Source organism: Cornus florida, unplaced genomic scaffold (genome assembly GCF_030987335.1).
Source record: "Cornus florida cultivar Cherokee Brave unplaced genomic scaffold, ASM3098733v1 CherokeeBrave_3.0.0_Hap2_Chr05, whole genome shotgun sequence".
NCBI classification, from domain to species: domain Eukaryota; kingdom Viridiplantae; phylum Streptophyta; class Magnoliopsida; order Cornales; family Cornaceae; genus Cornus; species Cornus florida.
The window spans coordinates 116,026,686-116,052,694 of record NW_026775575.1 but is presented as its reverse complement, the minus strand read 5'-3'; the positions used below and the strand labels follow the sequence as shown (position 1 = coordinate 116,052,694).

The 26,009-nt window shown below is 35.1% G+C and overlaps 3 protein-coding genes across 4 annotated transcripts; all 3 read left to right on the top strand.

Annotated features, from left to right (window-relative positions):
* The first annotated feature begins 4,752 nt into the window (after positions 1 to 4,752).
* Positions 4,753 to 10,443, top strand: LOC132308857 (uncharacterized). 2 transcript variants are annotated; one of them, XM_059807117.1, is made up of 9 exons: positions 4,756 to 5,511; positions 5,700 to 5,856; positions 6,070 to 6,147; positions 6,442 to 6,805; positions 6,974 to 7,086; positions 7,280 to 7,444; positions 7,587 to 7,726; positions 9,821 to 9,913; positions 10,032 to 10,443. In XM_059807117.1, exons 1-9 carry the CDS (start codon positions 5,393 to 5,395, stop codon positions 10,189 to 10,191), a joined length of 1,389 nt encoding a protein of 462 aa, XP_059663100.1. In that variant the 5' UTR covers positions 4,756 to 5,392; the 3' UTR covers positions 10,192 to 10,443. The 2 variants fall into 2 exon arrangements, with proteins under 2 accessions (XP_059663101.1, XP_059663100.1); XM_059807118.1 differs by lacking the exons at positions 9,821 to 9,913; positions 10,032 to 10,443 and adding an exon at positions 7,816 to 8,903 and having other exon boundaries at positions 4,753 to 5,511.
* Positions 10,444 to 11,880: 1,437 nt separating this feature from the next.
* LOC132308856 (protein root UVB sensitive 1, chloroplastic) lies at positions 11,881 to 21,619 on the top strand. Its single transcript, XM_059807116.1, has 7 exons — positions 11,881 to 13,628; positions 13,716 to 13,991; positions 16,507 to 16,563; positions 16,789 to 16,987; positions 17,819 to 17,934; positions 18,271 to 18,447; positions 20,753 to 21,619. Exons 1-7 carry the CDS (start codon positions 12,753 to 12,755, stop codon positions 21,014 to 21,016), a joined length of 1,965 nt encoding a protein of 654 aa, XP_059663099.1. The 5' UTR covers positions 11,881 to 12,752; the 3' UTR covers positions 21,017 to 21,619.
* Positions 21,620 to 21,847: 228 nt separating this feature from the next.
* LOC132308855 (lysine-specific demethylase JMJ32) lies at positions 21,848 to 25,211 on the top strand. Its single transcript, XM_059807115.1, has 4 exons — positions 21,848 to 22,589; positions 22,950 to 23,125; positions 24,291 to 24,361; positions 24,450 to 25,211. Exons 1-4 carry the CDS (start codon positions 21,939 to 21,941, stop codon positions 24,656 to 24,658), a joined length of 1,107 nt encoding a protein of 368 aa, XP_059663098.1. The 5' UTR covers positions 21,848 to 21,938; the 3' UTR covers positions 24,659 to 25,211.
* Positions 25,212 to 26,009: the final 798 nt, after the last annotated feature.

Sequence of the window (26,009 nt, the reverse complement as noted above, 5' to 3'; positions counted from 1 at the left end):
TAACAATTACCCAACTCAGAGAAATTGAGGCCAAATCAAGTCGGTGGTCCTTTTAAGAAAGGAGTGGTGGGAAGGGCAGACAAAGTAGGTGTTGTCTCTGGTGGCATTGGGGTAGAGATTAGGATAGACGCGTCCTAATTTTATTGGTTGAAATTTTGTGAAGAAAAGTACTAATACCGTAGTCAACAAAATGATAATTTTGATATTATAGAAAATATACATGTCACATGACTCGCATGATAATAGGAGGAGTTAATTGCAAAACAATTAGTTCAGGGGATTAATTACTAAAACATGACAAATTGCACTACCACCAAAAACTTGTAAAATAGTCCTTATATTATTTTTTTCTGACAACAAAAACCCACAATTTATTAAAAATGACAAATCGCCCCCTTTGACAGCATAACCTTGAAATTATGGTGTTAAAGGTAAACCATGTGTAACATGCATCACACACGAGCTAATTGTTTACACTAGAATATCTTTACGCATGCATGTAAGAAACATCCTCAACTTTTTATTTGTAAAATTAATTATATAATAGTAAATTTGACATGAGCATTTTTGTCAAAACAATTAACTCGGGTGTCGCACATGACTATATTAACACTAGAATTTTATTGTTTATTAGAGAGAATAATTTATAACTTTTGATAAATTGAGAGTATTACTTGTTAAATGATAATAATAATAAGAAAAATGATAGGTCTTCCGACGTTAATTGACGAATTCTTAAAAAAATTCCCGTAAACATCTCTTTCTCGTCGACTCATTCCCAACCATGTTATATTCAGAGGAATAGTCGACAATTAAAGTCGGAAGATCTATCACTTCTCTAATAATAAAGGAAAATATTTTGTAACTTTTTTATATCACATAGGTGTTTGGTGCAATTTGGCCACTAAAAGATGCATTGTGGTGCACTCTACTCTTATATGTATTCCTTGAATAAAAAAGAGAGGAAGAGGGGGACCCATCATCCGTGGGAATGTGCTCTTGTGATCCCAGTCCCATACCTTATCCATCTGGCTAGCACACATACGTAGGACTTGAGCTGAGAAGTGGACGCATTGAAATTAATTAGATCCAAGATAAGTGGAATATGGCATATTCAATATGGTTCTTAGAATTACAATCATCCTTCAAAATGTAAAAAAATATATATATGGGATAGACCATTATATTCTAGCCATATTATTGAGAGAGAGAGAGAGAGAGAGAGAGAGAGAGAGAGAGAGAGAGAGATTGAATGTTGCGTATATCCAATGAATGAAGCTAATTGATAAGACCTAGTAAAGAGGAAAGAAAACGAATTGTTTTATGCCGGAAATGCTCTACTTCTGGTCACGCAAGCTAATCATTTCAATATGAAAAGGGACGGTGTGGGACAATGGGGCAAACAAGCAAACGTCAAGTGGACCTCCTTCCAGAACTTGGCCCGCATCACCAAATCAATCTTATCATCATCACACCACTCACTCCCATAATATATTCTCTAGTGGTCATATGATATTTACCATATATGACCACTAATACTTTTTTTATTAAGAATTTTAATTTTAAATTTGTTCATTACTTTTTTGAAATAGTAAAAGATTTTAATTTAGTAAAGTTTTTAAACGAAATTAAATTAATTAGTTTTTATAACAGCCTAATTTAATCTCTTTTTATTTTTTATAAAAACAAATTATTCATTCTTTTATAGAATCCTATTATTACTCTATTACATATAGTAACATAGGATTATATAAAAAAACAGTATTGTAAAATTAGCAAATTAGTAATAGAAGTGTTCTGCAATATTATTGTCAAACAAATTAAAATACTCATCCTTTGATGTCCCCTCCCGTCAAGAAGTGAGAGCTACTATACCCAGGCAATATTGTTTTACGGTAACTTTATTGCAGGAAAGTTAAGTCATCAATACTACTAGTATATATATATATTTTTGTTGTTCTAAAATACTTAATTACCTGTTTTGAAAAGGTCAAAGGAAAAAAAAAAAAATTTAATGTAATCACTTAATTACCTGTTTTGAAAAGTGAAAGCAAAATAAATGTAACCATTAACTTGCTTGTTTTGAAAAATGAAAGTAAAATAAATGTAATCATTAGGTTACCTGTCTTGAAAAGTGAAAGCAAAATAAATGAAATTATTATCCTTCTCTCATTCATTTTACTTTTTCAATATTAAAAATTTTAAAATGAAAAATTTTAAAATTTTATCTTATTCAAAACCTCAATTATGACATTTTTTTTAGCACATTATTTTAAAAAGAAAAGCTTTTCACATCTTCTTCATTCAAAATGTTTGAGAAAGAAATTATTATTATATATATATTTTAAAAGTACTACTATAGTACTGTTCATAGGATTAGATCGTGTGACTGTGAACTGAGAGTTTTTTTTTTTCTTTCGCGTGAACTGAGAGTTCGAAATGGCCTTCAAGGGGGTGGTTGGAGAGTACTTAACGAGCTGAAGGATTTTGAAATGTAAATACAAAGTTGAAATCATCTTACTTTTCTAAATTTGCTCCTCAGTACAATCCATACAAAAATACCTCCTCCATCGTTTTTAATAAATACAGTGGTATAAAATAAAATTTTTATGATTTCACAAAATTTAAAAAGCAAAAATAATTTGAAATTTTGTTTAATTACCAAATTCTTGAAAATTTAGTTGAAAAGATGATATTCTAAAAGGAATGTTGCGTATTTGAGCTTTGTTAGAGAGCGCTAAAATAATGATAATATGTCAAAGGGGGAATATGTGAGTAAGAACAGGGGCGAAATCAATATTTTAATTCATTACGGGGTGTAGTGTGAAAAAAAAAAAAAATTTAATGCAAAACAATATGCTAGATGAATGAGCAGTAAACGAAATATAAGAACTAAAATATTGTTTAGTAATATTTTCGTTGAAAAAATTAGATATTATATATATATATATATTATATGTAAGTGCAGAGAGAAAATTTTTAAGTAGGAAAAAATAGAAGAAAAAGAAAGAAAATGAGAACTTTGAGATAAAAAAAAAAAAAAAAAAAAAATTAGACTTTGATTCAAGAAATGAAATTTAATTTTTTTTTTACGAAATCAAAGGATTTTGAAGAGTAAAAAAATAAAATAAAAATAAAAAGAGAGAGAGAGATAATTTTAGAAATTAACAGTTGTAGGGGACATTATATATATAAAAAATCATATATATGTAAAAATAGGTCCATACTAGTTTGGAAATAAGAGTCCGATCACATAATATCGGAGTGATGTTATATGGTGAAGTTCACATCCTCCTCACTCACACAAAATCCCATTAGCATTCTTTGAAGAATGTATCATTGTTTAATAGGAGCAATAATATTGATGTGTTTTGATTTGCTTGAATTTGAAAAAATAAAAAATAAAAATTCTTTGATAGTTTGTGCACATAATAATATTTTTAATATTTATATGAAGAGGATTGGTAGCTAGAGTCGCATAATTGGTTGAAAAATTAATCATAACATTTATAATTAATGCATCTTTCCTATTTTTATTGGACTTTAAACCTTAAAATTTTAGGACCAAATTAACCTTTACAAATTAACATTTTCCTTTCATGACATACGCATATATAATATTCCTTTTTTCATTTGTTACATGTATATTACCTTCCTTCTTTATTTCATTTATTTTTTATGGTTCTTAACTGTTTATATGCATGTGTGTGTGTGTGTTGTCAGCGTTAAATATTATATGAATGGAAAGAAGAAAAAAAAAAAACAAAAGATTTTTTTTTTTTTTTCAATTCTTTCCTTTTAATTGTTTATATATATATATATAGTTAACCATATCATGTATGAATTATAAAACCATTCTTATTTTTCTTTTATACTTTAACTAAAACTCAAATTCTACAATTTTAATTCAATTAGAACTCAATCTCATAATATTACTTCAATTAAAATTTAATAATGATGAAAATTAAAGATTCCATCAACTTGAGCACAAATATTTATATAACCATATATATGTATATATATATATATATTTATTTATTTTTTTGCACACCAGGGAGTAAGAGAACAATTCTGTACAATTATATCAAAAAATAAATAATGAAATTATATACATGTATGTATATATACAAACGAAAAAAATTAAGATGTAAGAATTTAAAAATTAATTTGGTAAGTTTTAATGTTTCGTTAAAATAGAAAAGATATATTAATTATACCTTTTATGATTAATTTTTTAACCAATGAGAAATGTTATACTGGCGCATGCAACTGCATCAGCAGTCCTCGTCGAAGCTACTATATTGACGTCTGTTTACACCCTTGCAGTGTGGACATCATGTGCAAAACACACATCCAAAGATGGAGAGCACCCCCACAGGCGCGGTCATCACACTTTCTGCGGAGTAATCTTCACCATTCCTTGTGTATACCATATGCAATGAAGATAAATATGTATTATAAAATTTATATCTCAAAATTAAATGAACCAAAACTCCCGAGCATCTTTTTAATTTTGAAGATTTTTTATTATTATTATTTTTAAAACTTAACAAAGCATTATTTTTTTTTTCCTTACTAAGTTAAATTAATTCCAAAGATGTCCAAAAATTTTGGAAGGGAGGAGGAAAAAGAAGTATATTTATCCTCTCCTTACACAAACGTATATAGATTGTATATATACAAATAATACAATGTTCATAAATATATACAATATATATATAAAGCTACTATTGTATAAAACGCCAACTCGGTTCTCATTTCTTTTTCTTTTTGACGTCACCCCTGTCTTCTTCCTTCTGTAACCACATCAGCCGCATCAAGAGGAAGACGAACTTCTGAAGGAGGAGCTACCCTTTATAATCATTATTCAAGTGCTCCTTCTCTGCGCTGCCAGCCACTCTCTTTCTTTCTATATATTTGAATATATATATATATATATAGAGGGCGAAAAGAAGTTAAAAAAAAAGAGTTGGATAGGCTAATGCTGCATTTGGGACATTCTCACATATCCAATACTATGGATCTTCGGATTTCTTGTACCTTCAGCTTCCATTACTACTATTCTTGCTCTTCTTGCTATTTCTCCTTGTCTTCTTCTACGTCTTCTTCGTCTTCCTTGTATTCTGGAATTGCTGTCTCAGTGCCCAAACCGATGGTTGAATCTAATATGACGAAACCCTCATCCTTCAAATTGACCCCTTTTCCTTTCACTGTCAAGTCTTCTTCGTCTGCTGGAGAAGACGCGTGATTCACGTTCATTTATTTCATTTGTCTATCTCTCCCCTACTCCTCCTCTCTTTTAATCGTTGCTATTGTACTATATTATTATATCATCGTCTTCATCTTTTCCTTTTCTTTTAACCAAATAGAATCATCGTGTTCATAGAAAGCAATGTTGTGTGTATCAATGCCTAGTTTGTATAGTCATTCGATGACTACCACCACTAATAGTTCAATTATGGCGGCGCTTTTGACAAATTGTTGCAGGTACAGTGATTGTCGGCGGCTCAGGTAATCGCGATTGAAATTCTAGTGCTTAAAATGTTTAGGGTTGATTGAATTTGGTTTTTCTTGCAATTCTAGAAAAAGGGTTTATAGTGATAATTAGTTTATTGTATTTGTATGTAAATTATTAGTGGGTTGGAGAAGAATTTGTGCTGGCCAATCCCCATATATGCCTGATTCTTTACGATCATCAGGTATGGTTATGATTGTCGTGGTTACTGGAATGAGAGTGGCAAAGCCAAGAAGAACAAGTTCGCAACAAAGGCAAAGAGGGGGTCGAAATTTTCGCCTACGGCTACCTCTGCTCTAGCTATGACAAGGAATTTGTCCCGTCCCAACTTATACCTGGAGGTTCGAATTATACTTTGGAACCATTATTTTTATTCTCTTAATTATCCATAATTGCACAATGGTTCGATACTGTCAATTTATCTAGTCTCGTTGCTTGCTTTGCTCAATCATTTGTAATCTGATCAATTTTTGCTTCATGAATTGGTGGTAGTCAGGTAATGAAATTAACCCTTTATAATTAGCAGTTCTGACTGATTTCATAATGATTGTCAGGTTCTAAAGGATGCCAGGGAAAAGTTTACGCAGGAGATATCTTTCCAGTCCAAGGACAAGGACATCTCCATTTCAAAGGTAATTCTATCCCTCTGCCATCTTGTTTCAAGTTAATGATGTTTTCAATTGGCTAATCAATACTAACCCGGATCAAATTCTGTTTATTGTTTAAGAATATATACTTATACTTTCTGGTTTTGTAGTTCTTATTATGTTCTTGCTTTCAGAATCTGGGGGATTTTTCCTTCTTTTTATCATATATATTGTATTTTAGTACTTAGATTCTGCAGATAGAAAATTATCTTCATTTTTTTTGGCATCACTATAGAGTATATCTGAGATTCAGTTTTGTTCCAAAATGCAATGGTGCAGGCTCTGCTGTATGTTGCAGCTGAGGATGAGGCATTTATGGCCTTCAATCGAGAAATGGATGCTTGTTCACTCTTCAGTGAAAGGAGAGATGCTTCGGTCCCATCTGATTCCCAAAATTGGGATTGCTTGGAGATGATGCCTTTGTCTGGAAAGAGTATAAACGGGTGGCTGACTGAGTTGGATGCCATTGCCAAAGAAGTCGAGGCGGAGTTAGTTTCAAGAGACATAGGTTGCCATTTGGTTGAAGTTCTGGAGGCAGTGAATGTTGTTCTTTTTAAGTCGAGAGGTTTCAAAAGGTCACCTGTGCTTGTTGATTCAAAGTATTCTTACCTGCACTCAGTTTTAAGCTGTGGATGTGGCAGCGGTAAGCTTCATCCTGCTTCTGCTATATGTCTATATCTAGCTTACTCAGATGCATTGTTCTTGTTTAGCCCATACTGGGGCTTAAAAGATATCTTCTCTATTGTTTTATGTTCTCTCTTTTATTCATGGACAAGTGATGCCACCTGATGTATGATTACCTTGTTGACAGCAATTTTACTTAGCATAATTTATATTGAGGTTTGTCGAAGACTTAATCTGACCATTGTGGGATCTCGAGTTGGGGAAGACTTTTTGATTTGGCCCCAAACAGGGAACCCTGAGGTGTGTTGATTCTGCAAGATCATCAGTGCAATCATTTTTATGATAAATTATTGTAATTTTAAATATCAGTGTCCACTTTTCTGAATTTATTGCTGATGTCTTATCTAATTGTAGCTCAATATCCTACAGGCTAATCCCTAATTTATGTTAATCTTACAAGATTCAAAACCTATAAGTTCTGTCCTTATTGTAGGAGCTATTCAAGGTAACTTCGGGACACAGCTTGTTTGGAGTTGTTAATGGAAGGTGTGTGGAGGACCCCAGATCAAAGGCCTCAGACTTAAATAGTAATTCACTTTTAGGCCTTGAAATTGCAACAAATCGAGACATTATTGGGATTGCTTTGGCTAATATGATAGTAAGCTCTTATCCCTGCAAAGACTTCTAATGTATGTCATGATTTAAATTTGTTTAAACATTGTCAATTAATCATGTCCTGAACTTTTAATTTCTAAACCTCCCATCCATGAGATAAATGAAATGGATTAAAACTTTTGCAGAGACTTCATTGGAAGCGTGCTTCGAAAACAAACCATGGATTGATGCTGACTTCTCCGCTTAGGCCGGTTCATGATGCTAGTGAAAAAGTTACCACAACAGATGATTCAAAGGTTCCTCTGCTGCGGCCTCAAGATCTAAGGTAGTACTCATCTGTTCCTGTAAGGCATTACCTAATATAATTCTTTTTCTTTCCTGATTATGTAGCCCCTGTTTTGCATTGTCCCACAGGTTCAAGATGCTAATATTGCAAGATTAACATCAGAATGGGAGAATTGTGAAACGTGGATTCATAATATCGTTCACATAGATTCTAATTTTTTACAGAAAGGCTCATATTAACGGTTGCGTTTTCATGTTGTGATGATTGAATTTCTATATATAAACTGTAGCATACACCAATGGTCTCTAGCCTAGATGGTATAAGCTCTCCTCTCCCTTTGGGGAGGCTGAGTGTTCGAGCCCCGGTGGGGGCAAAAATATGAAGTGGGTGTGTGTGTTTGCTCGAACTTTTGGGGAAAGATAAAAAAAAACTGTGAAGTGTAGCATACAGTATTTAGATGCCATAATTCCTAGACTTCCTACTGACTACTCTTTCTTCGTTTTGATTCAGCCTGTACTCTTAATAAACATTTAGTTACACATTACCAGGTCCAAAAATCAAATGGTTAAGTTTATTTAATTTATGCTGCAAAGGACAGATGCGTAGATGTAGATTTGCTTATTTGGTTATATTCTCCTATATGCAAGCCCTTTTCTCATAGTTTCAAGATGAACCACAGTCTAGCATTGACCCTTATGGACCCCCTTACCCTCCAAAATTTGGTAAAATGTAGTTGACAAGGGGATGGGTTATATGATATTTTCCAACATGGACAATATACTTGGAAGTTCCAATGGTATTTGATTATTTACTCTAGTCTAATAATTAGATCAACATGGTATATTTATTTATTTTTCATTTAATAAAGAAATGTGCCATAAAACACAGTAAAATCTTTTTCTTTGCCTATCATACAAAAAACAGGTTGTTTTTTATGGTTATTCTGGCATGTGATGTGATATTGATTTTGGTCACTTATCTTGATTCTTGAGCATAGTGCTACGTTGTAATCTTTATACGGGGGACAGAATTCTAGTGAACAGATTGCTATCTATATTTTAATTTGCTACTACCTTTCATAAGATAACGGATGTGGACTAATGTGTAGAGGCAGTGTCTTACATACACCTGGCCGCCACCTCCCACAACCACACCCACACCCACACCCACACACACACACACAAAAAAAAAAAAAAATGAGAGCTAGAGAGAGAGGGAGCAACCATGTTAGTAATATGTATGCCATTGTTCTTTGTTTAAATTCTTTCTTAAATCCATGCGGGACACATTGACGAGAGGAGATGCTAGCAAGCCAGTCTTGTTTCTGGAAATCTATTTTTATTTATTGGCGATGTTGGAGTACATGATAGATGGGGAATTGGATGGCTTTGAAGGGAGGACCTTTTAGTGCTGGCCGAGCCAGTCTTGTTTCTGGGATGATTTGGGTTTTTCTTACTTGCACTTTACTGATCCTTCTTATTTATTGGCAATATCGAAGTACATGTAGATGAGGATTCTATGCAATTCTACTTTTGGCTGAGCAAAGAAAAAATTGTAGGATGAAAGAAATAGCAGAAACTTTTGATGGTTTTTTGGATAATTAAGCAACCTATTGCACAATGGATCCTAGATTTTCTGGCAGTTAAGGAGATTGTGTGTGTGTGTGTGTGTGTATTTTGACGAACTTTATAGTCAATTATTGTGTATTGACCTTTAAAAAAACAAAAACATAATCAGCTGTGGCCAGCTTATAAAAATCCCCGATTATGATGAATTCATGTTATTTTGGTTTCCTTAGCAGCTATGGCCAGCTTGAAAAAAGACTTTGTTTAGTTGAATTTAGCAATGACCAGCTTGAAAATTTATCTCTGATTATAGTGAATTCTTGTTATTTTAGTTTTTTTGCCTCCAAGTTCTAGAAATTGATTATTTTCTTAGGGAAATTGAAGTATGGATTGTATTTTCATGACACAGTAATTGTATCATTTTGCATTTTGAGTATCACCAAATGGTGAAAGCTCTTTAGTCTTGTTGGATAGCTAACTATGCGCTGAGCTTTTGACAGTAGATTATGTTAGTTTGTATGTTACTCAAAATAACATCTTGTGTGGCATGTTATCCTTCTTTTTTTAGGCTGGCCATTATGGCTTCAGAGAGATTGTTGATTCTGCAGCCACATAACTGGGCTTTAAGGAGAGATCATGGCATGATGTTGTATTATAATAGGTATGATATTTGGAAAATTCCTAGTTGCTTTTAAAGGTAGTTATGTTTTGAGGGTGTTTGGTTAGATTGTTCCTCTTTCTGGCTAACTGGTGTAAAAATTATTTGTGGCAAATTCCAGGGAATATGAGGAGGCAGTCCAAGAGCTTAGCATTTGCATGGCCTTTGCACCAGAAGACTATGCAGAAATTTTAGAGCCATTTGTTGAGAAATTGCACCTTTTGCGGCTTGAATCGTCATGGAAGCCTTTAGGGCTTAAAGGTCGGTCAACAGTTCCTTGAATTTTTGTTTAGGTACAGTTACTTGACTTGTCTGTACAATCTTTTAGTTTTTATTTTTCCTTTTCTTTTCTAACTTGTTAAGGTCATTACATATATCTCTCATGAATAGAGATATTATCACAATATCTGTAATCTTTGTTAGACCCAGTCAATGCTTACATTGAACCATGTTTGAATTGCATGGTTACAAGGGTGAGATGAGCGTATACTTGATCAGTTCTCAGCAGTAAAGGTGACATACCATTGAAACCATTAATTTCTTGTGTAATTTTCCATTAATGGTTCAAGCACGGACTGCCTCTTGGAAACATGAAAAGATTTCATATCTGGTTTGTTATGACTTATTGAGTGAAGCAGCTCTTTGTCAAAGAGTCCGCTATTCATTTGTGAGTTCATCGACAATTAGGACTTGAATGGCTATATTTTTGTGGGTTTTTAACTGATTTCTAATAGTAGAACACACGAGAATTCATGAAGCAAATAATGAGACAAGTTTATGTTACTGCCTGGTAAGGTTTGATATGAGCTAGCATATGAAAATGGTCTCACTTGCATTTGCAGAATAGTTACCATGTGAATGTTATGTTTCGTCTATAAGTTACATGGCAGCAAAGATTAGATACTAATTAGGTCAAGCAGCACTTCCAATGTGATCCTAACTATGAGAACCTAAATTCTTTATATTTTATATATTGAGTGAATGGACTTATATGACAGGTGGCCTAGGCTGATCCCAAGTTTACAAGTTATTTAACTTTCAATTCTATTTTTTCTCTTTTTCAAAAAGGCCGGTTACTTAACCGCCACCTCTATCGTTTGTCTTGTTGTTTCATCATGTGAAAAGGTTTTATGTTTCCTCTTAGTCAATGGTTTACAATAGTCGGTTTGGTTAGGGGAAAATTTATGATAAAAAGTTGGAGTAAAAGTAAAAGTAAAAGTGAAAAAAAAAAAAAAAATTAAGTTTTATCATGCATTTGGTTAGCTGAAATTTGTTTTGCAAAAAGTTGCGAGAAAATATTATTTTGTTAGTTTAGATGGTATGAAAAGAGAAAAAAAATGATTCTACTTACCAAATACCCTTATAATTTTAAATACTAAAAAAATAAATAAATTTGTATTAAATGAATAACTTTTTATACTCAATTGTTTATTTTAGCAAATAAATAGTAAAATATGGATTATTTTATATATATATATATATATATATATATATATATAGTTTTCTTTGTTGACAAAGATTATTAAAAATATATATATAATTATTTAATTTATACCTAATTATTTTATATTTATATCTATATCCAGTTTGTGAAAAGAAGAGTGATGATATAGAAACAGACTCGGGGCAGAATTGGAAATTGACATATAAAAGGACGGTTGGAAAACTTTTCAGTGCTTTAAGCTGGAATTATTTTGGGAAAAATTAATCGGAGGAATCTATTTTCTTCAAAATTTTCAGTTTCCACTCTAAAAATTTAGACTTTTTCCATTTCTTTTCCTTTCTGGTTAATTCACACAAAACCCTTATTATGAACAACAGTGACAATGACAGCTAAGCCTAAACAATGATAAGTAATGAACACACGACATGTTTAAAAGTTTTTTTTTTTTTTTTTTTTTTTTTCGCAGAGATAATTTTGGAAAGTTACCACTTACATACCTATTTAAAGGGCTGTAACTGGAGTAGAGAGGATGAACTCCTCTTTCGGCTCATCAAACTTGATATTTAACAGTGTTCGGTGAGTTTGAACTTGGCTTGTTTAGTCAATGTCCATTTTAAATTCGAGTTTGAGATCAAGGTTGATAAATAAAAATTACAGTAATTAAAATTCAAATAATTCTTAAAAATTACAGTAATGTTCAGAAGGTTTTAATGTATTTTTTTGTGAGCCCAAGGAGCTCAGTAATGACTTTTTCGATCTGTTTAACAAGTTCAAAAATGTTTGGTTGAATTCGGCTTGTTCGGTGAGTAAATTGTTTATGAATGACTCAATTTATATCAAATTATCATTGAAAATAGTAATAAAATAATGAAATATAAGAAATAACAAAATACAATTAAAATTCAAATGGTATTTTTTATAAGCCAACTCATTTGAAATTGAGTTTATAAAGGGATAAAATCGAAGAATGCTCAATTTAATTTATTTGCGTCAACAACGCCCCGATCAATTTTAGTATATGACAAATTATTTATGAGTATTGTTAGTTTGTTGCGAGTCTTGTGATAATCATTATTTACAATTTTACGTGACATATCCATAAAGAATTTATAATTATAATTTTTCAAAATTATATATTTAGAATAAGAAACTTTCCATATACAATGCCATCACGTTCATGAACAAGGATCATTTACGTTAACAACATGTAAGGTTTTATTTATAAAAAATCAAATGTGTATTTAAAAAAAAAAAAAATTAAATTAATACAAAGAATTTAAAGTTAATATAGTGTCAATATTATAATTTGCTACAAATCAAGGCCGTCCGTAGGAAATAAAGAAGCGCGAGTGCGCGACCCGTCCGAAGACTCGGAGAGGAGAAGAAGAAAGTGAGAGAATGGGCTGCGCTAGCAGGCCCTTATTGCCGTCGCAATTGCCTGCACCACCACCCACTACGCTTCTGCTGTCACTGCGCCCCAGTTCTTCCGCCACCATTCCAAACAACGCTTCCGCCGCTGCCTTCGGTGGTGGTGAGCTGCGGGGATCACTCATTTCACAATACAGCGCACAGAAACTCAACGAATCAACTCTGTCTGTATTTGTCAGAAACCCTAATTCCTCTCCATCTCATGCTCCTCTCCTTCCCCTGCTCTCTCTGGAACATGGCGGTGGCAATTGCGACGACGGAAACAACACCAACAACCACCACCGTGGAGGCAGTGGCGGCGGCGGCGGCGGCGGCGGTTGGGATGGCCCTTTTAGTTCTGGTGAGTGGTGGGGTTGGCAAGAGGACCATAGTAGTTCTTGTGTTCCCTATCATCAGTTTCTCTCCTTCCTCTGCTCTCGTTTGCTTGCCATTGATGATGGAACAACTAGAGCTCTATGCAAAAGGGCTTTTGTATCCCTAATGTCCTTCTTGTGTTGCTGTAGTTACTTCCAGATCGCTTGGGCAAAAGCAAGGACTAGCACAACTACTGAGAATGAAAAGGAAGAAGTTGTATGGGAAATAAAGGGCGGGAACTGGACGAAGCTCATTCCTGATTATTACAAGGATGCGTTTGTTGTCCTTACCGGGAAATCGTCGTTCGGCGGCGGCAGCGGTGGTGTCGAGGGTTTCGTCTCCAATATGTGGATGCAATGTAGGGATCTCTTTGTGCGCTTGATGCTCCCGGAAGGTTTTCCTCACAGCGTTACCAGTGACTACTTAGAGTACTCTCTTTGGAGGGGGGTCCAAGGTGTTGCCGCCCAAATTAGTGGCGTTCTTGCCACCCAGGTATATTTTTCTCTCCTACGTCATTTGTGTATATTCCTTTGAAACTTCTCTTATTTATATAGTCACCGGTCTTAGTTTTAAATACAGGCTTTGCTTTATGCTGTTGGATTGGGAAAAGGAGCCATTCCACTTGCAGCTGCTGTGAATTGGGTACTCAAGGATGGAATTGGGTATCTGAGCAAAATTATGTTGTCCAAATTTGGCCGACATTTTGATGTCAATCCAAAGGGATGGAGGTTGTTTGCTGATCTTTTGGAAAATGCTGCATACGGACTGGAGATTATAACTCCTGCGTTTCCTCATCTCTTTGTTCCAATTGGTGCTGCGGCTGGAGCAGGACGCTCGGCGGCTGCACTAATCCAGGTAACTCGGAAAACTTCTGCTATATGCTAAATGTCGTATTATTGTCATGGATGCCTTCATTTGCATGCTTCCCGTATTCACATTTGCAATTGTACTCATCAATAGAAAAGTAGAAAGAATAGATTAATTCATTATAATAAGGATACTGAATTGACTAGCTAATTTTTTGAAAAGGAAAACATAACATTTCTAGCTAGGTATCATAAGTTATTTATGGCAGAAGAAGTTTGAATTGATTAGAAGTATGTAAGTAATTTAGTCATGAATTCACCAACTATAGTGGTATGATGGTGTGAGTCATGAAAAAATGGTACAAATAAGAATAATGTTTTTTTAATTTATTTATGGGATATCTATAAGGGGGATGCTCCTTTTTGTTTGTCTTTTCAGCGCTTTGTATTTATTTTTAAAAATTTTTTATAGGTAACTTCTTTCTATCCGGATGTTATTTCAATTTCTTCGAGAATCTCAATGATTTGGGGATTGAAGAGCTTTCACTTTTCCGTCAAGTTGTTAATAATGTCTGTATATCTCATTATCTAGATTTTAGATGTTGGAGTCTTGTCCCTGATGGTACCTTTTCTTGTAAGTCCTTGTTGTGGAGAAAACTATTGTTTTAGTTGGTCTGAGTTGAAAGTCCACAACTAATTGTAGTATGATGACGAAAATTAATTTTAGAGGAATTGGCAAGAGCAAAAGAGGCAAAGTTCTTTGGCACTCTCTGTTCCTTTTGTTGATGTGGTTAATCAGACAAAGAGGAACTCTTTTCATTTTTTTATTACTTATTTATTTATTTATTATTATAATAGAAGTTTGAAGGTTTAAGTCAGATGGGGGATAGAGATTTTTTTGGCTTCCATACAGGATTTGGTTATGGAGTCTAAAAGCTTCCTTGTATGTTGATTAAAGGAGATTGAATTGTGGCTTACTTGTATTATAATTTGAAGGACCTTGATTATATGGAAAGCTCCTTTTGTTAGGGTGGTTAAAATTATCTTTGTTGGCTGTATTTATTGGGAATCCAGTTTAATTAGGAGTGGTGGCATTTTAGATGTCAAGGCAGAGAATTACTGTATACGCACAACTACCCACAAGGTCGCCACTACCCACCCGGCACCCCCTAAGAGGCCTGATGTCCCCGTCGGCACACTTCGGGCTGGGTGACTCTTTGATACCATTTGTAACAGCGCACTCCACCACAAGTTATGATATTGTACGCTTTGGGTTTGGGCCCATACGGTTTTGTTCTTGTTCTTGGATTTTATCCCAAATGACCTCGTACCATTTGGAGTGTACCAATCCTACATACATAGCACTTCCCCTTTCCAAACCCAGGCAATGTGGGATCGTGCATTCGTAGCCTGTCAGTGCCTCGCACCCGCCCACGCACACCCACCCACAATGTCGCCAATAATTATATACTACTTAAATCCATGAAGATGAAGCTGTCAAAACAGATAACCTATTGTGCTTGCAGAGGCAATTTGTTTGGGAGAGAGCCATCTTAGATGGGGATTCCTCTGTTATTTTGGGTTGGGCTATGAAGGAGAGACGTACTCATGTTATGATTATTTGATTAGCAAATCAGGATTTGTCCTCTGTTATCCTTTTTTACCTTTTCTTGGATTTGTCAGTCAGGCTATGCCAAGGCAGAATTCTTGGCTAAGAGGAGGCTGACTTTCATCGGGTGTGTTAGGTTTTATCGCTACCCTCTTGCTTCTGGTTATTCAGTTTTATGTTTGAGGCCATGATTTCTCTGTTTCCACCTTGGTATTATTTTTTATTTTTTTATCTTCTATAAAATTTCTTTTTCCTATTAAAAACGAAAGAGCTCCAATAAAGGCTTGCCCTGTTTGGGTTTAGGATTGTTTTGGGCATATCAAATTATTAAAATAGGCAAGCTTTAGGGTGAAATGTATTCAACAATCATTATTCACGTTGCCTTGTATGTGGCAATACAACAATCTCATGCTTGGGAGTGACCTAACTTATTTGAATGTGAAGTTTGCTTGGATGGCTAGAGTATGGGGAGGTGGCGGGGTTTGTAAATAAGACTTCTTTTGCACTGTCACTGTGTTAACAGTCAATTTTTTTTTAACGCTCAAGCTTTTGAACTAATTGGTTTTAACAAGGGCAATAATGTTACGAGTATTTTAGGGGGCACTTTACACTCCTTAGGTTGTGTTGAGGACTTCTTTTTCACTTCTTATGTATTTTTCCTGCTTGTGCTTCTAAAGGATTTCTTATATTTTTTCATTTGTACTTTTTTCAGTAAATATTTTTCAATACTGATTCTTGTATGGGAAAAAAATAAAGTGAAAGGGTTGAAGGACTGACAAAGTTTTATATCTTTTTCTTATTGATATATATTGTGAATTTGTTATATAATTTCCTTTTAAACATCTTCAGGACCTTATAATGCTTTTAATTTCAAGCATCATTTGAGACGCGCTAAGAAAAATATTTCATGCGTGAAATAAGATGTACATTACCTAATAGTGGAAACTCTTGTCAGGCTGCTACGAGGAGCTGCTTCTATGCAGGCTTTGCCGCTCAGAGGAATTTTGCCGAGGTAAAGCAGATTCCCTCTTGGACATTTGTTCTAGAGATTTGAATGACTATCTTTGTCAAAGCACCTAGTTTCATTAATTGGCATCTGTTTTGTTTCAGCTAATACGGGCATGTGTTTCTGTCGATTCATTGCTTTTGCTTATGTATCTTTCACGATATTGTACTTCTATCTTCAATGGTATTTACCTCCTTTACATATATTCCCTGAAAGGATTAGTGATGGCAGGTTATTGCAAAGGGTGAAGCTCAGGGAATGGTGAGCAAATCTATTGGTATCATGCTTGGCATAGCAGTTGCTAACTGCATACGTTCTTCTACACCTCTTGCCCTTGCTACTTTTGGTGCAGTAACTTGGATCCACATGTTCTGCAATCTGAAATCATACCAGTCAATTCAACTAAGGACATTGAATCCGTATCGTGCGAGTACGTCCTTTTTATTATTAATAAATAAGATATTGTGATGATGATATGAGAACTTCTGCTATATTAAATATAAAGCAGTTCATTATGCATGTTGACATCATCTGCTGCTTAGCAATATGAATCGGGTTGGTGCTTAGATGATCCAAAAAGGGTTCAGAAATGGTAGGTCCCACAGATATGCTTTTGTGTCTGATTGGGAGGTGGACATGTGGAAAGTAGCAATTATAAATATTTTCGTAAATGTCAGCTCTTGTATCATGGTGAGTATTGGTTTTCATTTTGCCCTCACAGTGTATTGAACTGTGAGGTACATTTAATTATTTAATAGAAACTGATTGATAGATAAAATATGAACAAATACATAATACTTGGGGTCGTAAACACATAACTATTGATGATCATTTACTGGACAATTCCAATTCCAAATGATACTTGGCGAAGTAAATGCTGGCGTCCCATAGAGCTCTCTACTCACTCTGCATCACCATTTATTATTCAACTTCCCCACAAGTCTACAAAGCTTTCATGGTCATCTTAATCTATTCCTTTACATTTTTATAAATAAGTCCATGGTCATTTTTGCTAACCTTAGGATTTGGATACATTGGAGTTCTAATTTGCTAGGCTCTCAACATCTCTGTTGGCTATGTTTAAGTACTCATTGAAAACATGCTGGATCAGATGGTTGTCACAAGGTTTTTCGAATTATCAAAATTTTTAATTCAATTATGGCACCGGTCATCTTTAATTTTGTTTTGCCTAGTGAAGGCCACAATTTTTTCCATTAATTATATAATGAAAAAATATATACTCTGTATTTTAATTTGACAGGTTTGGTTTTTAGTGAATATCTGCTTTGTGGTCTGGTTCCTTCTGTTAAAGAGGTCAACAATGAGGAACCACTTTTTCCAGCTGTACCGCTTCTTAATATGAAGCCAGAATATAAAGTAAGTTTCTTTTGTTGTAATTTTTCAATGTGATAAAATAATTTTCCAGTTCCACTTTGGTTTCTCCTGAAGGACTTGAGTTTTTTCAATATGATGTAGTATCACTCTAAAATTGATTAATATTTTAGTTGCTCAACCTTTTTATTTACCCGCTGGTTCTGCAGTTTGTTGAAATGTGACACAAGAACCAAAGTGATGCCTCTTTGCTGTTTTTGATTTTGAGCTGTCATTAGCTAAGAATGCAGGATTTTGAATATATAGTCCAAAACTAGCTGTGGGAAGACTTTTTCCAAATCTCCGATGTCTGATTCTTGTGTCATGATTTTCACTTTTCAGGCACAATCTGCAATCCTATCTTCGGAAGCCAAGGATGCAGCTGCTAACATTGAGCACCGGCTGCGGCTGGGCTCCAAGCTCTCTGAAGTTATTAAAAACAAGGAGGATGCCCTTGCATTGTTTGACCTGTACAAAAATGAGGGTTACATTTTGACCGAACACGAGGGAAGATTTTGCGTAAGTAAATCACTATCTCAATCCCTCTAAAAATCTGTTTTTAACAGCCCACCCCCACAAACACCTCTTTTTTTTTTTTGTGTGTGGGTTGTGCGTGTGTTGTTGGTGTCAGTTTCTTCACCTCCTTTGATGCCTTCTGTTTTTTGACTTCTACACTTATTTTTGTTTTGGTATCCTATAGGTAGAACCCTGTCATTTGTATCTCTGCCATCCAAAATAATAGAAAACCTGAACCTCTAGGTACTTGAAAGGGCAAAATTACCAGATGACCCCTTTATTAAAATCTTTTTTACCGAGATTATCTCATCCTATGAATGTAATAAGATAATTACCTTTTTGATAGATATGAATGCAATAAGATAATTATATTCATGTTTTTCTTTTGTGAAAAGATTCAATCCTTCAAAAATACGATATAGTATATTATTATTATCATCATCATCATCATCAGTCCACTGTATTATTATTATTATTATCATTGTTATTATATTATATAAGTCCCATAATTCTGCATGTACCTTATTGGTTTCTTTTTAAAATTACTTTCTGATCGGTGTAATTTTGACCCAAATTGTTAACTGACACTAAACGATGGTTTTGTACTAGCAAAAACAGAAAAACACTCCTAAACTTTTGTTTACCCATTCTTTTCCGTTTCCTCTCTGGTTTTCCTGCTTCTCTCTCCTTCACTCTCTCTCTGACCAAGTCCACCACATTCGGGAGATTTGTTTTTATTTTTTCCTTTCTTTTCTGATTTAGGTTATGATTATAAGTTGTTTTGCGTAACCTTCAGTAAATTAGAAAATAGTTCTTCCACAGAGTGAGGGATCTCAATGACATGAATAGTTCAATGTGCTCATCAGCACCTTATTTCTTCTGCCCAGTGAGTCCTTTTTCCAGAAGGGCTTTACTTGTATTCAAGCCAGTGAATCTGTAATTTTTATGGGAGATTAATCAATTTCAAAAGGGATACATACATCTTTACTGAACCAGACTACAGTGCTAAGATGAAATGGTAGAGTAGAGGCCATTTTAAATGGATTTATTCATATTCTTACAAAAGGAAAGCCAAGTTCTTTCAGTTCTTATGAGTATCATAGGAAATTAAAATTGGCTAAATCTGTAGAGTTAGTTTCTGTAAAAGCAGAAACACACTTGTGCTTTAGCTGATTTTATTTTCGGACTTCGTGGGTTTGGTTAGAGAGAGAGAGTGAGGTAGAGTGAGCGGTGAGGATCAGAACCTGAGAGAAAGAAGTAAGTAGAAAGTGGGGGTAGGGAGGGAGGGTTAGCTTTAAGGGCGTGCTTTGGTATTTTTGCTAGTAAAACTATCTGGTCCATCCTATAATTTATAGATGTAAGTCAAAATATGACTAATCCCTAATTAGTTTTTAAATGGTCATGGTCTGTGGCTTTGAGCATCGTAATCTCAGCATCTGTGGGTGACCCATGGCTTGTGTCACAATTTGTTGGCATTCATGGTGTGGCCAAAGGCTTGCATCATGATCCTGTTGGCATTCTATGTGGCTGTGCTTCACCTTGTTATCACCTAGGTGACACTGTGATTAAGTGGTGCACTTCCTTTTGCAAATTTCTGGTGCTGATAGCATCAGTAATTCTCGCTACTATGTAATTCCATTGAAGTTTATTAATCGTCTTTTGAATCTCTGAGGTGGCATTCCATGATTAGAATAAGATGCAATCAATATCAATGCAGGTGCAGTGGGATATTTGTAGGCATGGGATTTCACCCTTTGACATGTTCGAGTTGCATTGGCAACCCATTTTCTGCGGGAGGGCTCGACGGGTACCCGGGGGTTGTTTATGTAGGTTGTAGTTTGGTGGCCAAGAGGGAAGTGCTATTTAGGAGTGATCTTGTGGGGATTCCGGACAGCAATCTAGAGTTAGAAAAAGTGGAAAAGCAATCCCTTCTACTAACAAGCAAGAGCTCCTTTTAAAGAGAACCCACTCTATAAAGCATGGGAATGGTTACCCTCTTATTTTTCTCCTCTCTCTGTCCTCTCGTCAATCTCACATTTTCTCCAAAACAAGTATATATTGAAAAACAAACAGATATAACAAAAGAAAAAATACAAATAGAGAAACAAATTTCATTCATGTCCCTGAGTTTTTTGTCGATTATCTACATACAGTTAGCTAACATGAAGACCCCATTTATTTACCGAATATATATATATATATATATAATGAATTTTGCCCTTTTGGAAATAGTGTCATACATTATGTCAGAAAGACACATTCTATTTCTCTTCTTTCACCCTGATTTGTAATATTTGGCTTGTATCAGGTAATACTCAAAGAAAGCTCTTCACCACAAGACATGCTGAAGTCCTTGTTCCATGTTAATTATCTTTACTGGCTGGAGAAAAATGCAGGAATCAAAACGAGTAGTGCCTTTGATGACTGCAGACCTGGGGGAAGGCTGCAACTATCTCTTGAGTATGTGCAAAGGGAATTCAACCATGTACAAAACGATGGGGAACTAGCAGGTTGGGTCACTGACACCCTTATTGCAAGGCCTTTGCCAAATAGAATTCGTCCTGGCTATTAATCATCCATCTGCTGTTGATTGCTGATATAATACGTGGAGGGCTTTCTCCTCGTCTTATAGCTTGCATGGCTGCTCCCGGGCAAGCTAAGAGGGAAAAATTGCCTTCAGATCATATGGGATTGCTTGTATCCATCTACTGCCTTGTTGAGCTCTACTGATGCTAGTAAAGATTACACTATAGAGGTTCTTTTCCAGGGAAAGACAAAACAGTAAAACTCCAACTAGAAGTGTGGCAGAATCCTCAATTTTGTTCAGCTGGCCTTGGTAAATGGGTGCGACCTCTCAGAGATGACCTTGGTAAAATAGTTGGAACCCTCAGAGATGGACCGGACCGACAATGGAAAAGTGCAGATCAGTGGGTTAGCAGGCCGAGACTTGATGAGCATCTACATTTTAATTTCATAAATCATTAGCCATGACTGGTTATCAAATGATATATTCATTGTCAAAAGAATTTCATTGAAAATTGAGACAGTTCCAATAGTGAATGGGATTTTTTTAGCTTTCTTCTCTCTTGTATTCTCATTTTTACATTACTATATAGGACAACAAGGTAAGATTGTTGAGCTTATAAGTATGAAGTTGGACTGATTTCCCTTTAAATACTTTTGCCAAAGTGTAAAATGACCAAATGTGAGATTTGTCTTGCTTCTAATTTAATTACTATCAAGTCTACAGCAATCAGTGTAAATCAAAGTTAAGGATAGTGTTTATGTATTTGAAGCACCAAAAAAAATACGTACATAGATTTTTAAATAAATAATTCTAATTTTAGTTTATTTTATTTTTTTACTTCGAAATTCATATCTTAAACCAGTAGTGTTGATGTATTTGAAGCTACATGGTCGTTTATGGATCAAAGTTGTGAGAATTTGAAACGCAAACGAAACAGGTTTTCACTCTCATTACGAGGGGGGGAGATATGGAAAATCTCTGGGAAGAAGTGAGAGAATTGAGCTTGGGGAACTCCACTCAAGTGGAGCGTTTGGACACACCTCCAACGCCACTCCAATTCCTCCGAAACTTCGTCTCCCCAAACAAGCCCTGCATCATCTCCGCCGCCACCCTACACTGGCCCGCCATCACCGCCTGGTCCTCTGACTCCTACCTCCTCCGCTCCCTCTCCTCCGCCACCGTCTCCCTCCACCTCTCCCCCACCGGCGCCGCCGACTCCCTCGCCCTTCACCCCTCCTCCTCCCTCTGCTTCGCCTCCGCTCACGTCCAACCCATGCCCTTCCCTCTCGCTCTCCGCGCTATCTACAATTCCAATCCAGACTCCAAATTCGTCGCCTATGCACAGCAACAGAACGATTGTTTTCGATCGGAGTACTCATCGCTTGCCGGAGATTGCGATTCGCACATTCCGTGGGCCACCGAAGCCCTGGGTTGTCTTCCTGAGGCCGTGAACCTCTGGATTGGAAACCATCACTCGGAGACCTCATTCCACAAGGACCATTACGAGAATCTCTACGCCGTTGTGACCGGCGAGAAAAATTTTCTTCTTCTTCCTCCCACGGATGTTCATCGCATGTACATTCGTGAGTACCCTGCAGCTCATTACTGCTACTCCCAGGTAGGTCTATTACCTTTCTTTTTATACGCACACATATATCACATGTCTCTTGTACTAGCATTACCTTACTCTTCGTCTATATAGAATATAGAGACACAAACCCATCCAAACATATGTGTATTAAAGTTTGCTGCTTTGTTCTTCATTTATACACCCTACACAAGTGTATATATGTGTTTATGTTAATGTGCATTTATGTAGGCATTTTGGTGGTGTATTTGGTTATCGATATAGACATTCCTTTACCTAATTCATGTGTATACACATAAAGGCACACAAGCACGCACACATTCTTTTCACACACATGCACTGTTTAATTTATGTACACGTTTCGGTGGTGTATTTGGTTATGATTTGTAGGATACTGGAGAGTTTACGTTGGAACTTGAAGATCCTGTAAGATACGTGCCTTGGTGCAGTGTGAATCCTTACCCTTCACCAGAGACCAGAGATAGAGAAATGTCTGAATTCCCATTGTATTTCAAGGGACCAAAGCCTTTCGAGTGTACGGTTAAGGCTGGGGAGATTCTTTACTTGTAAGCTTTTCACTTATGGTGCATTTCTCTATCTGTTTTATTTATATATTTGAAAGATATTCTGAATGCATAAAAATTTATTTATATTTCAAGTAGGCTCTATAGAAAGTGATATCGTAATATATAGACCTATGGAATATGTAGGAAGCAGTTTTGAACATAAGATGTGTGAAAGATATTGATAAAAGAATGGACTTTTAGGTTGAAATTGATTTATGTTTCTTTTGGGATAAATATGTTAAACTTGTGTCAATTTTCAACTTTTTATGGACTTTGATCTGATATTGGAGGAGTGGACTGCTAAGCTTAAACTATTTAAAAGTGGGCTCAGCAATGTTGTCAAGGTCTCATGTCTTTTGCTACCTTTGGATTCTTATTGTTGCAAGTCGATAGAATTTGCTTCTTGTCCAGTAGCACCTATTAGTTTCATGATTAATCAAGTGTCAAAATTACATCTTCATCTCGATGTGTTTTTTTTTTTTTTTTGTTTTTGTTTTTGTTTTTACATGGCATCTTAAAAGGTAAACAGTAGGAACTCGATTATATTTATATCAAATTTGCTTCTGTAAAGCAATCTGATTTTAAAATATGCATGTCAAAAGGTGATGTTAGTTGCTACATGCTTGTCAACTTTTATCTTCATAATGTGAAATGCTGTGCTTGAATTGCAAGTTTAAAGTGCCAATTGCTTGTCAAAGATCCTCTCTTCTATCTGGACTAAACATTTGATGTAACCTTTTGAGGGTTACATTTAGGAGTCACCTACAAATGGTAACTCATTTCAAGTCCCTCGCAAAGGAGTAATTGGGCATTAGTGGGTTCTTCTTGAACAAGCCCAAGCCTGCAGGTTTTAATCTTGTTTTGCATATGGTCAATCATATCGGAAGATGTGCTCTGTGTAACTGATTCATGTCTCCCCAAACATGAAGACATGATGCCTCAGACATTAAGAAACCTTCTGCAACATGCAAATGTTAAACCTTGAAATTTTAGAAAAAAATTTACTTGTGAGAGAAAGGCGAGTTGGTTTTCTAAATGCCTATAAGTTTACCTTGTTATATTTACATATTTAAACCTACTGCATGGTGTTGCACTTTATACTCAACAGACCTTTTACAAGTTTTTTGTTTATCATGACGGTGCTGATATGCTGGAGTTTATGCAGACCGAGTATGTGGTTCCATCATGTTAGACAGAGTCCAGACAGCAGGGGACGCACTATTGCAATAAATTATTGTAATAATATTCAAAGCCTTTTCTCTTCTTTTTTCCCCCGTGTTTTGGCTTTTCTCTTCTGTTGTATAAACTCGTTTTTGTCTGGCAGGGTACGATATGCAGTTTGATATTAAGTATGCTTACTTCAACTTCTTGCAATCAATCCATTACTCATCATCCCAAGATCTGACTGCGGGCAGAATGAAATGTGTGGAATTGTGTTCATCTGCTTGCAATTCTGGAGATGAATCAGATAATAATGCATCTGAAGAGAATGGAAATCCCACAGCATGCCATATTGACAATGGAAAGGAATGAGAACTGATTTATCAGCCTGAATGACTTGACATTGATTTGAGGGCCTCTTTGGTGATGGGGAGCAATGGATTTTGGAAGGAGAAAACACCAAGCAGCTCCTATATTTGCATGATCAGGTTTTTAACAGAACAATCAGACAAAAATTGTCTGCTGCCCTTCGTTATAATGTTTTTGCAGGTTAAGCCAATCGGGAATCGTAATTTCCCTTTATGCAGGTGCTGTTGTGAAACAACCAACCTAAAATGGGTTCTGGTCTGCCTCTGGCGTATTTTGATCCCATGTCTCTTTTGCTGGCTAATCAGTGATGCGTTGAAGAAAAAAGGTTAAAGTGGAAAAATTAAGACTTCATACAAAATTTTTTGTTTCCTTCTTGACATGTATTCTAGAATTGCCTATATCTTAGTCTATGGAGCAACTATTGGGTTAAAAATATGGCCCCAAAAAAAAAAAAACATAGAAACCACAAAGGGAGAGATTAGAAAAGCCATGTTTGGAGCATGTATTTTTGCGAAATGAAAGACAGTTAATATAATTTGTTGTTGCTAATTTGTCATGTTTTAGTCTCAAGCCTGTTGATTTCCATAATCAGTTTATGGTTTAATGCTTTGTGATCCGTGGAGGAGCGTGTATTTTTCCTCTAATTATGCTTTAGCTGGTTTTGATTTGGTTTGTTTGGTTGCCTAAAATGCTCCGACGTAAAACATTTTTGTTGAAAAATAATTTTTCCGTAAATCATTTTTCATGTAAAATATTTTTTTCTAGCCTTTTCGGATGTTCGAAAAATTGTCAAAAAAAAAAAATACAACCTGTATGAGGAATAACGAAGGGGTAGAAGACGCGACGCCGACGCGTAAAACAATTTTTGTTAAAATTGTTGGAAAACATTTTACCAAAAATTATTTTGTATTAAACTCTTAAAGTTGTTTGTTATCTTATAGCCTCAAAAAATTTCTTTAATTTAGGCTCCGTTATTGTCGATGTGAAATCTTAGGAAAATATATATATTTTTTAAGTAAAATATTTTCTTTTTTTATTTTTATTTTACGGTATTTTTTACAAAGATTTAGGTTTAGGTTGAGATTGAGTCCATCCCAGGGACGGACCCAGAAACTCAAGGAAAGGGTGACAAAAATAATGAGACATAATAGTAAAAAAAAAAAAAAAAAAAAAATCACATGTCCGTCCCTGTTCATAGGGTGGGCTGTGGGTGTATTTGGCTTTAATATTTTTTTATTTTTTTTAAATATTTTAGGACAATCAAACACCAAAAAACACAAAAACAGTTTTTTTTTTTTTGTGTTTTCAAAAGCTGTAGTAAAGAAGCTAAACAACAGAATTTTAGTTTAGTTTT

What these genes read in the sequence shown, in the direction of transcription:
- LOC132308857 (XM_059807117.1), top strand. Translation starts at nt 5,393, where the DNA reads ATGTTGTGTGTATCAATGCCTAGTTTGTATAGTCATTCGATGACTACC. An exon ending in AGTGATTGTCGGCGGCTCAG is followed by an intron (nt 5,512 to 5,699) that starts GTAATCGCGATT and finishes TACGATCATCAG; the next exon opens with GTATGGTTATGATTGTCGTG. An exon ending in AGGACATCTCCATTTCAAAG is followed by an intron (nt 6,148 to 6,441) that starts GTAATTCTATCC and finishes GCAATGGTGCAG; the next exon opens with GCTCTGCTGTATGTTGCAGC.
- LOC132308856 (XM_059807116.1), top strand. Translation starts at nt 12,753, where the DNA reads ATGGGCTGCGCTAGCAGGCCCTTATTGCCGTCGCAATTGCCTGCACCA. An exon ending in GTGGCGTTCTTGCCACCCAG is followed by an intron (nt 13,629 to 13,715) that starts GTATATTTTTCT and finishes TTTTAAATACAG; the next exon opens with GCTTTGCTTTATGCTGTTGG. An exon ending in ATTGAATCCGTATCGTGCGA is followed by an intron (nt 16,988 to 17,818) that starts GTACGTCCTTTT and finishes TTAATTTGACAG; the next exon opens with GTTTGGTTTTTAGTGAATAT.
- LOC132308855 (XM_059807115.1), top strand. Translation starts at nt 21,939, where the DNA reads ATGGAAAATCTCTGGGAAGAAGTGAGAGAATTGAGCTTGGGGAACTCC. An exon ending in CTCATTACTGCTACTCCCAG is followed by an intron (nt 22,590 to 22,949) that starts GTAGGTCTATTA and finishes TATGATTTGTAG; the next exon opens with GATACTGGAGAGTTTACGTT. An exon ending in GCTGGGGAGATTCTTTACTT is followed by an intron (nt 23,126 to 24,290) that starts GTAAGCTTTTCA and finishes GAGTTTATGCAG; the next exon opens with ACCGAGTATGTGGTTCCATC.